General features: G+C 38.7%; 1 protein-coding gene across 8 annotated transcripts in view; it reads left to right on the top strand.

The window, feature by feature from the left end:
- Positions 1-23537, top strand: part of OTUD7A (OTU deubiquitinase 7A) — a 221468-nt gene that overhangs the window by 158821 nt on the left and 39110 nt on the right. For 7 of the 8 annotated variants that reach the window (XM_026113458.2, XM_026113457.2, XM_026113462.2 and 4 more), the window contains 2 exons: positions 15403-15585; positions 19076-19294. In XM_026113458.2, the coding sequence (XP_025969243.2) occupies positions 15403-15585; positions 19076-19294 (402 nt within the window). Of the gene's footprint in view, positions 1-14731; positions 14796-15402; positions 15586-19075; positions 19295-23537 lie in introns of those variants that run through there. The other variant, XM_064517493.1, reaches the window with a different exon arrangement.

Raw genomic sequence — 23537 nt, 5'->3', positions numbered from 1 at the left:
GATAAGCTGGTTATAGGGGAAGGGCACTATTTTTAATTTTTTTTTGAACTTTAGTGAAAAAATTGGTGTCCATATCTCTCAACTCATGTTAGTTTACTACTGTTTTTCTTTAAATTAAATTGGTTCTGATCTCTCTGATTTGATCTATTATAAATTATCAAAAACCAAAGGAAACTCAAAAAAAACGCAGTAATGTTTCATTCCACAAATGATTTGCATCCATAAAGCTTAGTGCAAGGGAGGTAGGAACCTATTGGTTTGGCCATATCTGCAACTTTCTGAGAGGTCACTGGCTAGGAGGGTTGTTTTTCAGTCCCCTTGTGGAAATAAAGATAACATGAATCCCTGTGCTGCTTCTGGAGAACCTGAAATTCATTCATTTGCTCTTCAGGGGCTCTTGAGTGCTACATATGCCACTTACATGGTTTTTGTGAGTTCTGTTTTGTGTGTTACATTCTGTAAATGTTTTTTAGATGCACCTGGAATTTTTCCTGAGATTGGGTCTGATTTTTCTGGGAATCATTTGTCATTATTCTTTCATTTGATTATGACAGTGCTTCAATTTTCAGAAAGGTGAGCAGGACATACACTTCCAAATTTAAAGCACTGAAGGGAAGTGAACCTAAAATGACCAATCCTTCCAATCATTTTTAGAGAATGTAATTACACTTTTTAAAAACTATCCTTTCAATTGCTGTGCAAAAAGCCTAGAGCATTATAACTTGAGTAATAGCATCATAGATTATGTATAACCCCTAACAACAAGAACTTTCATAGAGGTAGTGGAAATGCTTCAGTGTTGAGAACTAGGCCAATATTAAGGTGAGTATAGCTGACTGGAAGAACTGAAGGAAGGTTTAGTGCTGCTTTTTGCCTTCCTTCCTTAGCATGTAAAAATGTGCTAAGTTAAGGCTGACTAGGTCCTGCAGGATTTCAAGGATAGCTCAAGGCATGATACCACTCTTGGGGATTATTAATTATCCAGAGATTTGGATTTCAGACCTCAATTTTGGGGGGAAAAAGGAAAAGAAAACCTGTCTTTACTTAAAATCAGACTGGAATGAAAGCCCACGCTCAAGTGCTTAATATTGACAGAGTAATTTGATTATACATGAGGTGTAGGTGAAAGGAACGATTGTGGCAAAATAGTTTAAAAAGCAGCCAGTGTTGGTGGGCATGTGCATCCCTGCTTTGTGCAGGATTAAATTAGGATGTGTATTAAGTTAGTATCACAAGGAATCAGCTGAAAGACTCAATGACAAAGATGTCATCTTTGTATATGCATGTTTATTGATGGTAGCCAGACCCAATGTGCCTTATAGTTCGGCGGAAAGACTGTGGCTTCAATAAGCTTTGGAAAATTCGTTAAGCATAAATGGATAGATCTGAATGGTGAAGAACGTACTCCCCTTCAACTGTGTTGACCTCCAATTTCCACCATCTCCAGGAATGAGGAAGTCATGTCCTACTTTCTCCTTTTGGGTAATCTAAGTTGACACCTTGTGTCTTTCATGTACAGAATAGCAGCCATGTCCGAGTTGTTGTATGATTAGCTTAAAATGTGGTCTACGGCAGAGAGAAAACCATCAAAGAAAACAATCGATTCTTTAAATCAATTTATGCTGTATTTGGTTTATAGTGACAAGGCTCTAGGGTGAACTTGGAGATGACTAGAAAATCAGTTAGTGAATAGTTTAGAACTGTTCAGTGAACAGTTTTCAAGAAGCAGCAGGTACATAAGCAGTGGTCACTTGATTAATATAGGAGGACAGGAAAGACATAGGATCAATTATGATGTTAAAATGCCAACAGTATAGACAACCATCAAGAGCTGGAGGATTTGTGAAATTTTCAGGCAATATTAAACTAAGAAAAGAGGCCAAACTGCATGTGAAATAGTATGTTTAACTGAAAAACTGCACTTTTATTTATTTAAATGGAGGATACCTGTGTTTTTCTGCTAGACTGTTTATCCATTAAGTATTTTCACCATTAGATAAAAAATAATTGCTGTTTCTAGCTTCATATAGAGCTTAATCATGGTGTGTGTAGTTGAGCATTAATAGTGAGCAGGAGACTGGCTTTTTGGTCACGAAATGTGTGCAGTGGAGGAGACTGACCCTGTGGAAAATGACAGAGATGCAGTAGGTAGATGTCTCCCTCAAAGAATAGTGTACATTTTTTTCCAAAGAAAAGCATGTAATTAATGGAAAGGGAGAAAGAAAATTACAATATTATCATGTGACTGAGGGTGCAAAACTACCCCCCAAGTAGTCTCTTATTCTCTCTCCCTCATGCAGTTCCTTTTATAGTTTTATTGTGTAAAGCTTAGCAAAGAGGATAAACAGCAGTTACTAATGTCTCGTTAGACAGAGATCAAAACTGTCACTTCTAACTGCCAGTTCAGCTCTTAGTGTCTTTGTATTCTACCTGAAAATAAGGAAAGTGTTAAAATTTCCCTGCTACATTGTTTTGCCCTGAGAAAATGGGCCAAAATGAAATCTTATTTTAAAACCTGTCCTCTAATTTTAACATAGTTTTGCATAGACGTGTCTCAGAAGGAATAAAGCTGGCCTAGAATTCCTCAAGCTGGTCTAGAATTCCTCTTGTTGTCTTATGCCTGTTAATACTCATGTTAATCTACATCACGTCGGATAGGAAGTGACTGCATTTAATTTGAACTTGCGGATTGCCCTATCAACAGTTGGTTTCTAAGAATAAAATCCTTTACATGTGAAAGAAGCTGATGGTAGGCTTTTTGTCTTTTAAGAGATTTTAAATTTAGGGGGATTTTTTTTTAATGTAATTAGCGCGCCGGCCCGGTGGAAAAAAATAAGAACCACTTTATGTTGATGAAAACTGACAACGTATCGACAGACTTGGAACACAGAAGCTGCTTCTCCTTTGTCTGAATGCCTTTCCAGCATAGTCACCTTTTCCCTTTTAACTCATAGGTTGAATAAATAGCTCTTATCCAGTAAAATACTTTCTGGAATTAACCAATGCTAGCAATAACTGAAGAGGTAAAAAAAAACCTTTTGCTGTTGAAAGGGGTATTCCTTAGCCATTTCTCTTTTCCTGGAACTACTTGCCCTTTTTTTATTTTATTTTTTTTTTAATTACTCTGCCGTGTGCCTGTAACCATAATTTTAAATATTTGGAGACAATATTACATTTACAAAGCCCGACAAAATTGTGATGGTAAAATATCGGAACTCTTGTAGTTCATAATAGTTACTTGTAACTTCATTGGCACATGAGTCTATAAATATAAGCAGCATTTAAAAAATAGAAGTATAAGAGTTAGTCATCATTCAGCCAAGACTATTTAAATAAAGCCTAGATTTATTTCCTGAGAAGATTTGGACAAGATACTGGAATGATTGGACAATTTCTCTTGTATAAAGGTGATAATGTTCTCTTCTGATACTAAGTAAGACTTGAGATCTCTTATAAGTTATTGGCAATTATAAGTCCTCTCAAGCAGCAGCATCTCACAAAACACAATCCTCATATACATATGAGTATGTAGAGGGAGTTCCTGTATGAGAAATACAGGGCATCAGGACCGCTGAATTTAACACTAAACCCAGGCAGGACAAAGTTGAGGTTGATAGGAAAAGGAAGAGCTTCAAAAGATTTCCTCTCCTTTAGGAGAGCTAAATCAGTTTGCAACCTTCTGGCCTCTTTGAGTTCTCCCTTGCTGTTGGAACCCCAGGTAAGCCCAGGAACAAAAATTGTCCTTTTGCTGCCGTTGGTCCTCAATTGGCCTGTCCTGGGCAACATCCTTGCTTATGAGGAGCTCCAAATTCACAACTCTCAGGGACCTGATTATTTCAAATAATTTTATCTAAGTGTAAAATCAGACATAAGCATGAATTCCAGTAGATTAACAAGAGATCATCATAAATACTTCAGCCTGGAGTGCTGCTTTCTATGTTGGCTTCCAATTGAATTTACCGGTGCATTTCATTGATTGTGTCTTGATATCCAGGGTCCTTCTCAGGCTGATTGTGCTTTCCTGCCTTAGCTAGAAGGTTAGCTTATTGCCCTGTCTGTTTTTGCTGTGCTATAATGGCTTGTATTCCACTGGGGCTGAATTGCTGGTTTGTGAGTGCAGATGCTAACACTTTTACTAGATTTGTGTTATGAAGCATTCTGAGGACTTGCCTTGTTCCATCCTAAGTGTAAAACTGAGTCTTTGCCATTTCTTCTCTCCGCCTTTAGTCAACAACTTCAGCTGAGAACTCTTTCCTGTCTTCTTGCAAGGAAGACATGAGGTAGAGATTCATATTGCTTTACTGCTTAAGCATGGATAACTGTTCAAAATCTAAGCTGAGAGGTGGCACAGAAGGAACATAGATGGAATAAGAGCTCTGGATTTTGTTTTTAGAAGTGTGTTATATAGCCTGCCAAATACTGGATGATTTGTAAACATCTGTAAGGATTGTACATTTCACCCTTAAGGGGAAGGACTATATGCATCAGACATTTCTGCTGAAATTTGCTGTGCCTGTTTAACTGATTTGTTACAGAGCCACAGTAGACACTCAGGTAAAATGCTGGTTCAGTGTAATGGGCCATAAGAGGAGATAATGTGCCTGCCTCCAAGTAGCTAACTGCTATTGCAACACTTTTGTATGCAGCGCATCGAGCAGTTAAGTCACAGAGGCAGGTTCTCTACCGTAGTTTTGGAGGGGTTAAAATCATTTGGATTATATTGGAAACATAGTAATTCTTGTCTTACACCAAGACTTTTCCTGGTCTGTGGGCAGGAAGGCTCTGTTAGGTTTCTTTTTTTTTCTTTTCTATTTTTTTAATAGTAAGCTTTTTTGTGTGGCAACTTTAAATTAGGATAAGAACACTGGAATTGTAGTATATTCCGATTCACAAGCAAAAATATGGACAATGATAGTAAAATATTTAAAAATAGTGCCAAAAGGCATGAAATTGATGTTAGTCTCCTTTTTTTATTCTGTAATATTTTTTCAAATGGTATTGTATGGAGCATGAGTTTCATTAACAGTGAAAAATGGCATTAAATATGTGTACTTCTCTAGAGCTCATTTTTATTTTCTTAAAGATTTCATTCTGAAATCTTTTCCAAGTTATTTTCTCTCTGAGCTGTGTAGCAGTTGGGCTTCTTTTTTCCTCTGTTGTTTTATAAAGTTCACATTCGTTCTTGCTGGATATTTTTACGTCTGCTGTTTTTTTATATTTTTAGGTATTTGCACTAGCAGTTCATGAACTGTCAACACAGGCGACACCATAATTTGTTTAATTCTCTCTAACCTCTCCCTTGCCTTCCCTCATCCTTTTCTTATGTATTTCTTGTCCTATTTAGCTTCATTCAGCATTAGCATTAGTTTAGCTTTTTCCTGCCCTTTCAAAAATTTCTTTTGCTGAGGTTCTGCATGTGTGTTGTTGTTACAAATTGGCCTTCGCTGTGGTCCCTACTAGTTAGATCTTTCCTACTTCTCATCTTAGATTACATCCTCTCTAGCATGTTGTTTATCACCAAATCAAGAATTGCTGGTGACCTTTCAAATGTTCTTTTTAACATATTGGAGTAGGTGGATTTTTGAAACCTGTGGGTGGGGCTTTGTAGTTGCATGCTTGCTATTCCCACTAATTAACAGTAAGTGTCCTCTAGTTCTATGATATCCGCTTTAAGAATTAAAAGAAAATGGATTTATTAACTGTTGCAACCCTACTAAGCTACGCTGCTTAAGCAAAAGCAGAATAAAGCAAAAAGCCTAAATAATAGCATATGACTTATGCCTTGCTACCTGAATGTTATCTGCCTATTAACTGAAAAACATAAAATCTAGTCTCAGTAGAGCATTGGCTGCTCAGCGTGTACCTGATTTTTGTTATCAAAGAATGTGAGTTATGACCTGATAAAGCATGTGGTTAACTTCGGACAAGCAAGGATTACTCATGCACTGCATGGTATTAAGGGCGTTCTCTCTCCTCACAACATAACCAAGTTGAAGACTCAACTGGAGAAAGAATAGGTTAAGAAAAAGATCGACTCCTACTCTCTAATCCTGATTTTGGGGTAATTTCTTATTGCAGAAAAACGGGTGAATGCAGATGTCTGAGCACTGTGATGACTGTTAGTCGTACTACACTTATGAAGGAAGAGTGCTTTTACCCTCTGAAAAATTAGGGTACGTGATAGACTTGAAGCAAACTTTTTAATGCAAAAGTACAAAGTTTCTAATGCTTTTCTGCGTTCAGAGTTCAGCTTTCAAGCTCATCAGCTCATTAAAATGTAGAGTGAGTTGGAAATATTTTTTTTAAAAGAAACAAATCAAACTTTGTCAGAAGGTCACTGTGAAACTTTTCTAAGAGAGCTTCTGAATATATCAGCTAAAAATAAAAGCAGCACTATTTAGTTGGATTTGTTTTTCAACAATCTATGCAAAAGAATATTTTACTTAAAATCCAAAAAAGTGGTTATATTTGAAAATAATACTTGGGCAAACCCTTGGCTATCTGATAGTGTAGAATTTCTGGTCCAGCTTAGGAAAAAATAATTATGTAAATCTACTTTACCAGGTATCATGTACATAGTGCACAGATCCATTGTGATAGATGCTGTAGTCCACATGCAGCTTGGCCAGAATGAGATCTGTGAAGGCCTGGCTGCAGGAGTGTTTCTTGTCCTGGGAAGTTCCTTTTGTTTGGCTTGACCTTTTCACTCTCATGCACCCATCTTAACCCCATTGTCCTTGCTGAAGAATCTGGGGGGAATCACAATGTTTTATTCCAAATTTCTGACTAACCTATTGGCTCAGTAGTTTGTCCATCTAATTCCAGTCGTGTCCCTGGTTTGGTTTTCTTGCTAATGTGCCTCAGGAAGAAAAAGGAAGTAGTCAAGGCTGATAACAAAAATTTAGGTCTTGGACTTCATTTATTGAATGTTTTATAAGGAAAAGTGTCTATAGGGAGAGGAGTCAACTAGGAAGGTGTCTACAGGTAGAAATGGATAAGAAGGGGAGCTGAGAGGGCTGGGAAAGGTGAAGATCACTAAAGATGTGATGCCAGAAGAGCAGTGTCTTCGCTCCCTCCTGGCCTGGATTTGGAGAGCCCTCCACCCTCTGCAGACAGCTCTGGTATCGGGGTGCTGGGTAAGAGACACTCAGCTCTCGCCACCCGCTGCTCTCTTCCCCCTTCATATTGCTGGTTCTTTCCTAACACCCCTGGTTGAGGCTTTTTGAATCCCATTAGAGAAGAGGCCTTGGAAAATCTTAAGCCTCTCAGCGTGGTCCCAGAGGATCAGATTACCAGGAAACCCATTTCTAAGCACCTCTTTGACTCCTCAGGGTGCCTAAATGGGACAGAGCAAGAGAGAGAGGAAAAGCAAGCGGAAAAAAAAAAAAAAAAAAAAAAAAAAACCAAGGCAAAACTGAAAAAATCACAAACAAGCAAGTCAGTCCTCTTTATTGGCCAGGAAAACCTGAACCTTCTGTAAGGCTTCTGAGGTGAGTCCATACCCTGCTATTCTTTATCATCTTTTCCATAGGAATTATACCTGTTATACAACAGGTACCATAAACAACCTCTGTAAACTTTCCAAAAACATTCTCTTGAAATAGTTTATTCCTCTGCTTTTCAGTAATAGCAGCAATCTTTCTCTCCCAATTTTGAACAAGTGGTTAGTCAAGTTTTACTAATGTGTTTGGAAGTCTTCCCATGCAGGCAACATGTTTATCTTGATTTATCTTACTGAGCTATAGTGGACAGTGCATGTAAGGTGTGTTACTGGAGAAGATACGATACTCTTGTTCCCTCAGCCACCCTTTTCTGCTTTTTGATTCCAGCATCCTGAACGTGCTCTGCTACCTTTGTATTCTAACTGGCTGTCTTTGTGCTTGTCCCCACATTGACTGATGTTTTCTTTCTTATCAGAATAAGAGCGATTTTTCAGAAAAAATGACTGTTGTCTTTGGCATTTGTTCAAATGAGGAGAAAGATGTTCAGTCATCAGTTGGTTCTCCACCCATCTCATTCTTCACTTTCCATTATTAGTCCCATCTGATGCCTTCAGACTTCTGATCTGTCACTCTTGTGACTCCAGCTGTTACAGGCACATTGATAACTCCTACAGCTAACTCTTGGCCCTCTAACCCATTCTGCTGTTTTAGTGTCTTGTCCTCTCCAGAGTGTCTCATCAGCATTTCTGCAGTTCAGCTTCTGACTGTCCAAAATGGGTTTTTCCTCTATTTAGTCATTTTTCTTCTCTGACCATGAGAAACTCTAAGCTTCCATGCAAAACCATTGTGTCAGTGCTGCTTTGGCAAGGTTTGGTTGGTGTAGCTAATGTGATGCTGTCAGTGACTTGTCCGCTGATGTGATTGTGTGCTGCGATAATATCGTTACGCCTGGCTGTGAAATATCTTTTTAAATACAATAATATGTCATGAAAACAAAGAAGTTAGCAGCTGGTATACAGTGGGATACATCAAATGAGTAGCAGTAAGAAAAAGAAAAAGTGGATAATATAAAAAGGTCTTATGTTGTTTCTTTCCTTTAAATTGCAACAAAAGATCTTACTTGACTTTAGTTAAGTATGAAACTTTGTAAAATAGAATTGTCTGTTGCTGCTTCTTCAGCCTTGTGATGGAGGATATGTCAGTGTATATTCTGTATGTACACGACATACAGTTTAGTAGTGTAACTCATGTAACATTCTTTCAAAAGCTTGTGGCTAAGCGGTAGGGAAAGAGGCTGCCTGGATGCTGTGCTCTGGGTCAGGTGGAACCCTTTGTGGGATGGGAAAGGTTGTTCCTTTTGGTTGAGGTCCTGTGCAAAACACGACGCAAGATTCCAGAGAAGGACAGGGAACAGACATGCAAAGTAAACTTAGATAATAGAAAGAATAAGACTTTTGCTAGGGACCCAGAGGGACTTGAGCAGTTTGCTCAAGACCAGAAGGATGCTGAAACTCATTGGACAGCTAGCAAGACTGGAAGGAAGGACCCGCCCTGTAAGGCTTTGAAGGATAAGTTTGATTTCATTTTTTTATTATTTATTTTTGTCCTATCTGACCTAGCAGACCTTGAGATCTTTACTACTTTTAGAATTTAACCTTCCTCTGGTTTGGAATGTGATAAAATACAGCTTTAGAAATTCAAAATCTTTTTGGTATGCTGTTTAAAGAAAGGGGTATTGGCAGAGTCATCTGTATACTTCTCCACAGTCAGAAGCCCCACTGGTTTCTTGAATAACTTACAGCTTTTTTCAATTTACCTACTGAAACTTTCTCTCTCTCCATGCCACACTGCTAAAAATTCTTGATTGGATCATCTGCTCTGGGCATCTCTCATTTTTCTACAAACCATTTCTGTGGTCCTAGTCACATCGCTTTTTCTGTGTGTACTTCCTTCCTTGTTTCACGCTGCATTATATTTTTGTATTGGTTCTCATCTCTAACACATAATCGCTCTAATAAATGCCTCTGTTCTCCCCGCCCCCCCCCTTTCCCCTAATTCTCTTTGCTGCCTCCGGTTTCCTCTACTTTAAATTCTGAATTCACTCCCATCATCCTCCCAAGTTGATGAATTTTCCTCTTTATGAGCAACAAGAAAAACAAAAGGTCTGTTGTTGTATTTGCTTGACAAAAATAAGAACCAAAAGGAGAGGAAGCCCTGGCAAAGGGGACGAGCTTATATATTTCCAGTACAGGCGGTGAGGTGGTGGCTGAGCATGCTTTTGCTAGCCAGTTAGGCTGACTTATATTCTAAAACACTCATGGAGCTGGAAAGGTGCTTACTGTGTTGTCTTATTTGGTTGAACTTTTTCTTGCATTCTGATGCCTGGAGGCGCCAGGAAATTTGGGGAAAGTGAGTCCAATAATCATTTCCTATGTGGGTTCTCTGAATTTTCATCAGCTTTCATGCTGATTGCTGCTTTTGCTCAGAAGATGAGGCAACTCCAGGGAAATGGAGAGACGTGAAAAGTCTTTTCTTCTCTGTAAGATACGTTTAGATATAGAAATTTTATTTTATGTATAGTTTCAAGTTTCTTTTAGAAGTTCAGTTGATATACTGTGCTATGGAGCATAACTCAGAGTTGCTATGCAATTTAGATTTTAAACGCAACACACTGTAAGCGTAGCTTCTGAAGGCTGACTGTATTTATTACAATAGACCTTGTATACAAGATGATTGCCTTTAGCCTAAAACTAAGGACAGCAGGATTTCTGTTACCCTACTAATTTTCTGCTTTTCTGTTACATACATCAAAGCTGTCACACATCAGTCTCTTATAGTGCTTGAACAGTGATTTTGTTAGATTTCAGAACTTAAACATGAAAATATCTTGAATAGGAGACTGTAAGGAATGCCATGGTACAGGAGGAATGCTGTCTGTGTTCCCATTCCCTGCTGTCTCTTACCCCATGGTCTGTACTGAATAAACCCAGTTTGCTGTTGGGAGCGGCACCATGCTGCATTCATAGTGTTGCCAATACTCAGATTATAGTGTTTTCTTTAAATCTTTATCTTCTAAAATTATATTTATCATGAATATTGCTTTGTTTTAAAGTTTCACTTTACTGCCTTCATGGTTGAGACGGAGATCTAAAGAGCATGTCATAAGTATGTCCTAAGAACAGGACCGATGAAAAACAATCCCAGGCATGAAAAAACAGTAATAAAAAAGGACAAAAACCAGCCCTACTCCAAACACTTGTGATCTTATCAATTTGAGGAACTTGACTCTTGAATGTATGGGTGTGGCAACTTCATCGGGATGATGTATAGAAGTAGAACCAGGGCACTGACTGGTTTATAACCACTGAATCTACATGGAATTTTTAGAAAACAAGTAATGGCAGTAACTCAAGTGTCTGTTGTAAGATCGCCAATCATTTTCTGTTAAATATCCTTTTTATCCTATAGGTCTTGTAGTAAAGGATTACTGCATAACACATATAACTACTCCATATCACTGAAGTAGTGGTTTATATTATGTTCTGAAGTTCTTCGGGATAAATGTAACATTCCTGCTAGGTGATATTAATTCTCATTTTGCAATTTTTTTTATTACTTCAAAACCTGAGATAGTTCAGTGCAACCCTGTAGATAACAGCTATTTTCAAAAGCATATGCTGAATTTGTGCTATTTCTTCCTATTTAAGATTTTGTTCTTTAAAGAAGTAATTGTAACGGTAAAAAGACTTTATCTGTATAAAAAAAAAAAGCTTTGTGCTATTATTAGCTTATTCTTCTTTGTATGAGCAAATGAGTTATACTGAACTGCTACTCTGATAATGCAGCTTCTCCAAGTACATAAATGACACAACCTTTTATGGTGTAATATATCCTGTATTAATCAAGAAAAAATAGGTTACTTTTGAATTTCTGGAAAAATGCTCAAGGAATGCTGTGAAAGTTTCATGTAATAAGTGTGGGTGGTTCTTACTATTAAATATTTGTAATTTGCCTATTAAAAGCAAATACTTAGAGGATGCTAAGAAATCTGTACATTTTAACTTAGCATTTGGTTTTTTAACTTACATTGTTTTGAAAATAGCATACAAACATCTCAGTATTTCCTTTTGTTATTTTTTGAGCCTGACAAGTGCCATTTGTCTGGCTGTACTATGCAGACTTCTTCATCTTCAGATATTAGCCCGTGCTCTGTCACTGCTGGTCACAGCAGTGTGATGAAGTGGTAGCTTGGAGGTAAATCTTCTTTTGGAGGATTCTGTGTTGGTAGATCTCACAAGCAGCTCATACAGACATGGAACCGCATTGAATCCTCTCACTATATGTTTTGTTACAAAACATTGTTCTGTATTATCTGCTTTCTAAAAGACTGAGAATCCCTGTGAAAGCAAATTCTCTCTGATGTATAAGATAAAGGGCCATAAAGTATTTTGCATTTGCATTCTAGCTGTGCTGGGAAAAGAAAGATAAGGAAGTTTGAGTCTCCTGTGCTATAACACGAAGGGTCATGCCTTTCCATTATTGCTGCTATTATCTTTTTCTTACACAACTGTACAGATGTGAAGTATTACTGCCTCTTGTTATTTTGTGGGATTTAGTGTTTATCTTAAAGTCCCAGTTCTTGGAGTGATTTGGGATCAAAGCAAGATCAGAGCAAGGGAAGTCCTGCCTCTGGCTTCTATGATAAGATGTCTGGATCTGTGGATGAGGGGAGAGCTGTGGATGCTGTTTACTTCAGCTTTAGCAAGATGTTCGATGCTGTCTCCCACAGTATTCTTATATCCAAGTTAGGACCTTATGGTGTGAATGGCTGGACAACTAGATGGACAAATAACTATTTGTTTGGATGGTTGAGCTCAGAGGGTAGTGGTTAATGGAGTGCACTCTACCTGTGTAACAAGTGGTGTACCTCAGCCTCTTTAAAATCTTCATCAGTGAGGCAACAGAGAACTCTCTCATCAAGTTTGCAGATGACACCAAACCGGGGGGAACAGTCAGTATGTTCAAGGGCAGGGGTGCCATTTGAGGGGACCTAGACAGAGCAAGGGAATGGGCTGACAAGAACCTGGTGAAATTCGTAAGGACAAATGCAGAGTCTTGCACCTGGGAAGGAAGAACCCCCCCGCAGTGATACAGGCTGGGGCTGAGTGCCTGGGGAGCAGCTCAGCAGGGAAAGGCTCTGGGAGTCTTGGTAGCCAGCAAGCCACACAAGAGCCAGCTGTATGCCCTGCCAGCGAAGAAATCCAAAAGTATCCTGAGTTGTATCAGCAGGAGCATAGTCCGTAGATAGAGGGAAGTGATCATCTCTCTCTACTCAGCACTCTTTAGACCACATCTAGAATACTGCGTCTAGTTTTGGGCCCCTCTGTACAAGACACTGATAAACTAGATTAAGTTCACTAGAGAGCCACTAAGATGGTTGGAGGCTGGAGCACAGGTCCTGTGAGGAGAGGCTGAGACAGCAGGGCTTGCTCAGCCTGGAGAAGGGAAGGCTTTAGCAGGACCTGAGAGCAGCTGCCCAGTGCCTATGAGGAGGTTGTCAAGAAGATGGAGTCAGGCTCTTCACAGTGGTGCATGACAGAAGGACAAGGGGCAATGGGCATTAACTGAAACAAGAGAGATTCAGACTGGATGCAAGTCCCGTGAGGACACTGGGAACAGCTTGCACGGAGGGGTTAGGCACTCTTCATCTTTGGAGTTTTCAAGACCAAACTGAAAAAAGCCCTGGGCAACATGGTCTGACCTCATAGCTGACCCTGCTTCAAGCAGGAGGCTGTACAAGAGCTCTCCTGAGGTCTCTTCCAACCTGAGTTATCCTATGATTCTAGGGCAGATAGGGGGACACTAAATACAGCAAATATTCCAAGGGGGCAGGCTGTCATTGCTGCTGCAGCCACTCTGAATCCACGTGAAGTTGCAGAAGTGCACAGAAAGGCTTCATGGAGCTGCGAGCAGAGGGAGACTTCAGATGAGCAGAGGAAGGGAAATAAGAGGGTGATGCTTCATGCTCTGAAGTGACTTATTTGAGCTTTTTGGCCTCTAAGTACAGAAGAATCTATATTTTCCATAAGTATTTCTAAAGAACTATTTCACTTGTACTAACTGGGTTTCGGACCAGCTCTGTTGTGTCTGCCTGTGCTGTGTCCGTACTTCCTGTTGTAGCATACACATACAAGTTGTGTTTTGGGATGTAAGGTCAGAGGAATGTTTGTATAGTTAAATTCCAGAAGTACCACAGAGCTAAGGAGCTGTTAACCTGCTTCATCAGATAGCATTTTGGCCCTGATAGAACATCTTAGGAAAATACACTTCTCTGTCGTTAGGGTTTTATAGAATCGTGTTTACTTATAACATGTAAATGATGCATTGCATCACTGATTAGTCTTAATACCCACATAGCAAATGTCATCAGTTTTGTATGCTGGCTTTTATGTAGGTTAACAGAAATGGCCCAACCCTTTGGATGGATACAATGAGTTTGTTGTGAGCTGTGTGGAAAGATTCATTTCCCGATTTCTTTCTTTTTCTTTTTCTTTCATTTCTTTCCTTTTGGAACAAGTAGTGTTGTGGGGATTATGCAAATGCTGTTGCTGAATGTTTGATACTTAAAATATTGGCTGGTCTCTGTATTTTTTAATGGTCAAAAAGTTCTATAAAGAACAAAAGTCTGATTTAGATCTGAACAATTACATCTGAATGATGTTATTCACAAAATCACAGAATGGTTGAGGTTGGAAGGACCTCTGGAGATTATCTAGTCCAAGCCGCCTGCTCAAGCAGGGTCACCTAGACCACATTGCCCAGGACTGTGTCCAGACAGCTTTTGAATATCTCCAAGGATGGAGACTCCACAAACTCTCTGGGCAACTTGTTCCAGTTGTCAGTCAGCCTTCCAGAGGATCAAGGCAAGTCTGAGAAGCCACTAGTTCCCTGGTCCTTCTCCTTGCCCTTCTTGAAGATGGGAGCGACATTTGCTTTCTTCCAGTCCTGATGCACCTTCCCGGTTGTCATGGCCTTTCAATGGTTGAGAGTGGCCTTGGGATGACATCGGCCAGCTCCCGCAGCATTGCCAGGTGCATCCCGTCAGGGCCCGTTTGTTCACGTTTTCCATTTGTTTAAGTTGTTTGTTCAAGTATTCCCTAATCTTTTTACTTAAGTATTCCCTAATGTAAAATTGCGTTTTGTGTTTTTTTTCTGCTAGTCTTACATCAAGAATAAAATAATAAAAAGCAGAGTGTTGTTTTTATAGATGTAAGGGCTCACTGGAACGCAGGAAGCCTCTCTATCAGTGTCAAGACAAAACAATGTTAACAGTAGAAATCCAGTTAGGAAAAGGTAAGAGGATTTTAGTGGGATTGATCTGTGAAATTGAAGTTAAGAAAATTTTAACAGATGATTTTAAACAAACTGTTAATTCCTGTTTAAGTTGTCTATATGGAATATTTCACTCCCTCTCACAGAGATTTTGTTAGTTTCTTCAGTAATATAAACAAATGAGAAATTTGTAATAGCAATGAACTATATAAAGAATAACTGTTCACTGATGCGACACTGTTGAGGGACTGTATATCTACACGCAGTTCGTGTATTAGAGAGAAGCATTAGGTCATACCGCCTCCTGAAAATGGAAAAGTTGAAACGTTGAAGTAAGTTGAAGCAACTGTGCAGCCGTGGATCGGTGCGGGAGGCTGACGGTTCTGTCCCTGTCTTTGCCCGTTTGGTGGGTCTTTTCCAGGTGTTTATCAGTCGGGCATTTTTGTTGGGGTGCGGTGGGGGGTTGTAAAATATTTCATGAACAGAATCTCTGTTTCCTTGCTGATCCTTTACTCAGTGCGATTTCTCTGTTGAAGTTTGTATTTTACATGTATATAAAGGTGGCTTCTGGGTTCCCAGCCTGGTCACGTACAGACATCAGCAGAACGTCCCTCTTGCTGTTTGGCAGGCAAAAACTGGGACTTGACGGCAGCGCTGAGCGACTATGAGCAGCTCCGGCAGGTGCACACCGCCGGCCTGCCGCAGGTCTTCCGCCAGGGCAAGAGCTGCGCGCCGCAGGAAGCCGAGCAGCCCCCCCAGGTGACCAAGGCCGAGCGGCCCTGCCTGCAGAGGCAGGACGACGTTGCTCAAGGTAAGAGCTCTTCCCCGGGGCTTTCGTGGGCAAACCACTTCGTAGGTAGCCTGCCTGTGCTCTCCAGGGAGCTGCAGCTCCTTCTCCCTCGCCCTGTGAACTGTGTCGTTGGGACGGGCTTCACGCAGCCGTTGCCAGCCTGGGCCCTACACTTCACGCGTTTCAGCTGGCATGAGCTTTGCCTCAACTCTGCATGTCATTTTTTTTAAATGTGCGATTGAAGTATGAAAACATGTTGTCCTGGAGCAGTCCTGTGACACTCACAGAAGCAATTAATTAGAGGGTATCACAGGCCATGTATGCACGGAGTTTTCTATGCTTTGTAAGACCAAATAACAAAACACCCTTACTTATACTAAGAGATGAGGGTGCATGAAATATCTGAATAACTCTTAGCTTTAAAATTTGGTTCTTTTATGGTTCTGCAGAAGAACCCTCTCACCCCCAGTCAGATTTATATTTCAGGAATTGAAATCTGAAGAGGAAAAATGAATCAGCTGCCTCTAGCAGCTGATTTCCAGTAAAGATAACAAGCATTACAATTTTCTTTTTTGCATTCAGACCTCTTATAGGCTTAATATCAGACCAGTGTCTCTCTCACACTATTGGAATAAATTTCTTTTTTATTTTAATTTAGCAAGAAAGTGTAGTTTGCACTAAAATAAATCCACAGGCTTGACAGCTTCTCACCTAGAGAGGTAATAGCACTAGCTTGGTGATTTCAGCAGGGTTTTCTATGCAGTCTTTAGAAGGAACAGAGGGACTTCCCTCTTCCTGCTGGCTCTTCCCTCCTGCTAAGCAGGAAATGGCATCTTAGATCTTAAGAGTGGCAGTGAAGCTTTTTTTTAGTTGGTAACTTACAGCAGTAGGAGAAGAACTGTGGTACTTCTTATGACTCCCCCTAAAAGCACTGAACTGATATGAATAAAAGGAGGAAGAATAGCAGACTGTAGTTAATAAAATTGTATCCCTTCATCCTCATTAGAATATGGCCTGAAAATCCATGTTATTAAACTGTGACTAATAATACTTGATGAATATAAATTCTGAGCAGCTATAAAATATGTGTCTTGGGTTTAAAAATATAAACAGGAGTACAGGGCAGAAACTAAGCAAAGAAAAACTTCCTGTGGGCATCTGAGGAAATGCTCTAGCAGTGGTTTCTGCATCATCGTGAAATGATATCCCAAAGTAGTGGGGTGGACCTTGAACAGGTGTTGAAGGAAAGGTGCTGGCAGAAGGACAGCACACAGGCTCAATCAGCAGACACCTTTAAGTCACCCATGAGGACTTCAGAGTAGTATGAAAGTCCCTTAATTACAGAATTTGATGTTGGACAAAGCACGCAGCAGAAGGAAAAGGCTCGCATCATGCAGTTCACAAACCGCTTCTGTTGTTACTTTTAGATTACACTTCTTCATCCAAAAATTAGACTGGTAAAAGGCTGTTTTACAGAAACTTAACAAACTTAAGGCAAGCGAAGCAACTTTTTTTTCTTCCGCTTCATGAATTGTCATGCGTTTATGCATATCAGCTAACAAAGCAGACATTAACTGAAGGCATTCTTCCATGCATAACTAACAGAAGATGCATTCTTAAAAAAAAAGGTACTGCTCACAGTTACTGATTTATATGATTTACAAAATCTTATGCTTTTACTTGATAGTTATGTTGGAAAATGTTCTGCGTATTCTATGAAGAAGAAAAATCTACAGGTTACAGTTAATCTTAGAATGTTGAAAAATAAGAATTGAATGTGGGAATTAGCAATTCAAATCAAAATATAATCTCATCAAGACCAACTTTTTCAGCTATTGCAGACAAACATGTGGGAAATGTTACGATTGGTTTGTGTTTAAGAGAAGTTCTTCCTAAAGTCAAGTGATAAGTATTTGGCCCACTTTCTGAAATGTAATTAATTTAATGCCCTTAAAAATGGTGTTACATTGTCTGTATGTTTTTATTGATATAAACAGAGCTAATCCATCTGACATAACCAAACCCTTGGTGTCTATGGTATTTTATGAGTTTCATAGTTTGTTTATGTTCCAAGTTTACAAATCTGTCAATTTTAACTGAATGATTTATGATACTTGGAGAGTACTAATCTACTGCATGAGTTTGTTTTCTGTTATCTATTTGCTGATACATTTTATTCAGATATTTATTTCATTTCTTTACCCAAGAATTCCAGACTGTTTAATATCTTTCCTACAGAGGTATCCTTCCTGATAATTTTTCTGTTTATCTTTTATTTCTGGGCTTGTTGTTTTGGAGACCAGAACTGAGGACATAAAGTAAAAAGGAATGACATGTTATTATTAATAATATTTTCTCCCTTTTTAATGTTCTAATGCTTATTTTGCTTTAGTGACCCTACTGACCATTCAGCAGACATTTTTTCACTGTGATGTGTAGATCAATGCCCAGATCTGTTCTAACACTTGTGGTATTCATAAATAACTCAAATTATAGCCTTTAGTGTGCCTTACATGGCATTTGTCCACAGAGAGTTTCAATACAAACATTAGCTCTATAGTTTACTTTTTGTAAATAATACATTCTTTTAAAGCAGACCTGTTAATTTCATCGTTCTTTTTGAACTGTGTATTGTCCTTTGGATTTGGATTTTAAAAACGGATGTGCACAAAAACTGAGTCTGTCTTAAATTAACATTAGGGCTGCTTTTGGATAGATTGTTCCGAGGTTAAAGTAGCGTGGCGTGTTAGGTGTGAAGTAATTGTAGAATGCGGGATTTTTTGAACCACAAGTGAACTAAATTTTAGCGTTTGGAGCATTTGTTGATTATCATCTGTCTGCCTGTAAGAGTTTCTTCCAATGCATCTTTGGAAACGTAAGATAGCTTTCTAAATACATTTTTATAGAAATTCTTTTCTTTCACATGTCTTTACCTTTATTGTTTATCTGTATTGCTAGAAGCAGAGTGAAGTTCATCTATAACTTTCCGTAGGGATCCATGGTAAAAACTAAACAATCATTTACCTTAGGAAAATACCCACAAAAAGGTAATAAACAAGGAGAGGAAAAAATTCTTAAGTGACATGAATGGGGATTCACCAGGCTTGAGGTATGGGGTGGTGGAATAACATTAGATAATAATATAATACAATAACAAATAATATATGTAATTAATAATATCCACATAGTATATAAATGTCATATATGTTATAGATGATGTGTGTTGTATGTATTATGTAAGTAATATATGGTGCATAATATGATGTATAATCTATGTAACAATGCCTATAATATATTGTATATATAATATATAATAATAGAATAATAAGAATTTTAAAAGGTCAGAGAGGAAGCTTGGCATCAGGTGTGAGCAATACTCTTCTCAGGTTCTTGTCAGATGCACCACTTGTCTCCATTTTCCTCTTATTAAGTGGAAGAACGCTTTGGCTTGAAGTGTTCACTGGCCTTTGATGTAGTCTTATAGTCTATAATGTCTCTAATTTTTCTACAGAAAAGCGACTTTCCAGAGGTATCTCTCATGCCAGCTCAGCCATAGTCTCTCTTGCTCGATCACATGTAGCAAATGAATGCAGCAATGAACAGTTTCCTTTGGAGATGCCCGTCTATACATTCCAACTACCTGATCTTAGTGTGTACAGTGAAGATTTCAGAAGCTTCATTGAACGTGACTTAATTGAGCAGGCAACAATGATTGCTTTGGAGCAAGCAGGTGGGTAGATACTTCAGATGTCAGCAGCTGGGCAATCTGACATTTGGTTTGACATTTTTTAATCACGCTTCATTTCTGGAGTTTGCGTACCATGCATGGGAAAATAAATGCCAGAGGGTAAAAGCAAATACGCTCTTTGCAGAATGACACATAGCCTGATGCTCTATTTCTTTTAAAACTTTATAGTGAAAACTGACACATTTGCGTAGTAAAACAAAGAAATTGAGGGAGGAAGGAAAGGGGTACAGATGGGAAGTCATGCAATAGAAAAAGACTTGAGTCTGTATGGTCAGGGTGTTGATCTGAAGAGAGAAAAATGTGTCCTATTTAATGTTATTAATAGATTAGGATTTTCTCCTTTTATGAAATGCTCACTTTTGTTACAGAGTGCTTTGAGACCTATCAACTATGTAACATCTAAAAATTATTATTTCATTGGTTTGGGGCCAGTAATATTTACCATAAAAATTTCATATTCTACACAATATAAATTATTAGAAAAAAGATTAAGCAGAATACAGTGCAAAGTTTTTTTCTTTTCTTTTTTTTTTTTTTTTTTTTTAATAAACGAAAGTCTGAGAGGTTGCAGGCCTTATACATACTTGCTCATGAGGCGTTTCAGATTTTTCATGTTCTTCCTGTATCTCAGGTATTCCTCGCTAGGTTACACCGTCAGACTTCTCATATGCTTAGGTGGTCTTGTTAATCACTTGTGCTAGCTGTATTTGAAAGAAGCAGAGAGCAGCTTACTGAGGATGCTCGTCGTTTTGGTGCTTATCTTGAATTTTCAGGAAAGTCGTGGTTCGACACCCATCACATGCATGTATGCAGAATTTATGGCTGCTGCGCTCTTTAAGAAGAGCGCAATTATACAACTGAGTTGTTCTCATGAGGAAATTACGTTGCAATGACTAAGAAAGGAAACTTCTTTAAATTTTGTTGCAGCTTGAGAAAATAGTTTTTATAGATTTTTCATGCATTGATGATTATTTTTCTAATAAGAAACTGAAGACTTTAAAAGTAATTCACTGTCATACAAAGATGAAAAAATAATTTTAATTCATATTTATTAATAATTTAAAGTTTCAAGTCAGCCTTGAAAGATGTGGAGAAATGTATTTAATATCATCTGTGCTTTATGAAACAAGTTTCTTAATGAACCATTAAATGAACACGTGTATTGTGAGATTTTAGTGTATGCACTAACATATTGACTTATATTTTAAGCTGATGTAATCAATGCATAATAAATTAATCTAAGCCTGAAAGAATGAAGCTTACAGAGAAGAAAACACAGATCTAGAGGGTGGAGGCAGTGATGGAGGTGTACAAGGTGCTTTAGGGACTGAGAGGCAGATGCATTCGCCCAAAAAATAAAGCTCATTTGGACAGGTATGGTAAGACTGGGATCCCAGCATGGGTGCACCTTGCATGCGAGGAGGTAGAAGAATGGCTTACAAGTATGGAATATGGAACAAAAGGAGATAGAAAGGATGGGATTAGTGTTGTGGTCTAGAGCCAGCATTAAGTTCTAGCATTCCTCAAAACATTAGACTCTAAACTGCAGCTGTTCACAATTTGCTTCATAAGCAGCTCAGTCATTTAATTCAGAAAAGATGGGGAGGAAATGGGGATCAGCAGTGTCATCTCCCGTTCATGAGTTCACAGTCACTGCAAGATGCAGAAGAGTGTTTACTACATTACACTGGACCGAAAAAGTCATTTCACTGCAGACCTAAGGCTTGCAATTTTCAGTTTTCTCATTATATAGAACTTACAGAATCACTGTGTCCAACCCTGATGATACAAAGGAGCTATAAAGCCAGATTTCTTGACTACCTTTACATAATCCAGCAGTGACTTGCTGTTTTCTGTTATTGGATGCATTGGCTTGTGTAATGCTGTGTATTCATCCAAGGCTTCATTCTCAAAACTCAGTGCGTAGTTATACTGTGTCTGTTCTAACTGCTAAAGAGGTGCTTGTTATTGATCAGGGGTACAGTCCCAGGGTGTAGGTAGGACCTGAGCTAACCTCGTGTCACACTGAGCAACTATCATGTATCATCACCTGCTCGTTTTTTACTTTGGTAAGTAATGTATTTGAAAAGCAGGAGATACTTGGATAATAGCATCTCACACTAAATACTTAAAAAATCTAGCAGTATTCAGAAGGCCTTTTTCTGAAGAAAGCTACTCGCAAAAAATAAAGCAGAGAATGCTACCAAGCGGCTATGAAGAATGAAAACTCTCAGTGTCTTATGAAGAAAGTGCATCTAGTTTCTCTAGGAAACAGCTAACACAAGCAGGACAGGGAAAAAGTGGGAGATGGCTCTTTCTTCCAGCAGCTCAACCAAACTTTCCTAATTCCACAGGACTATCAGAAAATACCCTTTTAAAATATCATAGTTTTCCTAGCTGCTCTGTGAAATTGCAGCCCTTAGCAGTCAGTTATACAGAAGTACAGACTAGAGGATCACAGTGGTTTTCTGACCTTAAAATCAGAGAATATATGAATTTAGAGCTGACATCATCTTCTAATTCATGCAGAGCTGGCTGGCTTTGAACTTGAAACAGGGCTGTTGAAACTACTGAAAATTTTCTGCCTCTGAGTATTTCTCTATCAGATCTCTCTGCAAATTAGAATAAATCATTTATTCTTTTCTTCATGTTACTTTAATTAGGGAATAACTTGACTCACACTGGAAAAGTCCCTCTGTTGTGTCTCTTATAAAATATTTGAAAGTGGAAAAATCAGTAGCTGTTGCAGTCTGACACTGGTTAGTGCTGTCGGTGGAGACTGTCAGTCCTCCCGTTATTTGCCTTGTGAAGGTAGCAAGAGTGCTTCCTCCCCAGAGCCTCCTGAATCCTGAAAAGGAAGCAGGGTTGAGAATTTGCAGATCTAGTGCTTTTGATGACAGGTATTCTTTTAGCCTGTGTAGACTTAGTTTACCTATGTAGGCTTTCCATTCAAATAAACTGGAACTTCCTGGGAAACAATTTTTCAATTCAATTAAGTTAAACAGATCAGCCAGTGAATTTTTAAGAAAATCACTTAAGATTTCATGTAAACTGACCTTCTGACTGCATCAAAGACATGCACATATTCAGTTTCTTTTACTCCCTGTGTATCGTGGGCATATTGTCTGAAATGAGTGAATTAATATGAAGTCATTTAGCCCTATATATCTTATTGTCTCTTACCAACAGAGGGCCCAGTTTGACTGTGCTTTGATCACTGATATCAAAATTAATGGATATGGTGCATTCCCTGCCCCAAAAGGCCTAAAACCTATTAAAAAAAACCCAACAAAACAACAAAAAAAGGATAGTAGCTTCTGTAGCTGAGGTTGGGGATGTTGAAAAGAGAAAAGCGTGTGTTTGAATTTTGGTTTAAGGGCATGAATTTCAAGAGAAAGAAGAAGAGCTGGTTAGGCAAGAGAAAGAGGAACTGTTTTAGGAGAAGAGCAGCTTACTACTCACAAAACGTAGACTGGGAGAGCAAAATTTTCATTAACAGGCTGCAGCACATGTTCTCTAAAGTGCCCATGTGAGTTGGATGTCTGTAAAAGCCTGTAAGGTGTTTATATGCTCTTAATTTGCTTAGGCACTTGCTCTCATTATATCTATGTGAAAGGATGTTTGGGTTATATCCTACCTGCGCAGAAACTCAGAGCAAAATTCTTGCCACATGCAGTAATGCTGCATCAGATACTAAAGGAAAGACCTGAATAAGGCAGTGCTCTTTACTCATTCTCTGCTACTGGAATGCATCCTTTGCTATATGTATCATTGCTTTTTGAATATTGCTCTTAGGTAGAAGCAGTTCCTTAGGCATTAGGATTCATCATGCACTTATAAAAGGGTTTGGGATTTTTGTGCATCTTATAAACTCAGCTGTTCATCATTGCCTGAATAGGAACAAGGTGGGCTTACAAGTATTGTGCAGATGGATCTTTGAATCCTCTTGCAGTCCTCAGTGTAGTTCTTCGGTGGGGGATGGCTCAGATAGTGATAATATTAATTGAGAGCTGTGTGAAAGGAATTCTGTAACTCCAAATATGATGTTGCAGCAGGTGGATTTTTATTAGACACACGTTTCCCTGTGGGCACTCAATGTGTAGTCTGACGGAGAGAGAGAGATTATGAAAACCAGGAAAATCTTTTTTATTTTTTACGGGATCACTGCTTGGCTGGATTTGAGTCACTAATGAAGCAAAAAAACTGCTGTAGCGAAGGGCTCAAC

The sequence above is a fragment of the Dromaius novaehollandiae genome, chromosome 10 (genome assembly GCF_036370855.1).
Source record: "Dromaius novaehollandiae isolate bDroNov1 chromosome 10, bDroNov1.hap1, whole genome shotgun sequence".
Lineage (NCBI taxonomy): Eukaryota > Metazoa > Chordata > Aves > Casuariiformes > Dromaiidae > Dromaius > Dromaius novaehollandiae.
This window is presented reverse-complemented; position numbering and strand designations above follow the sequence as displayed.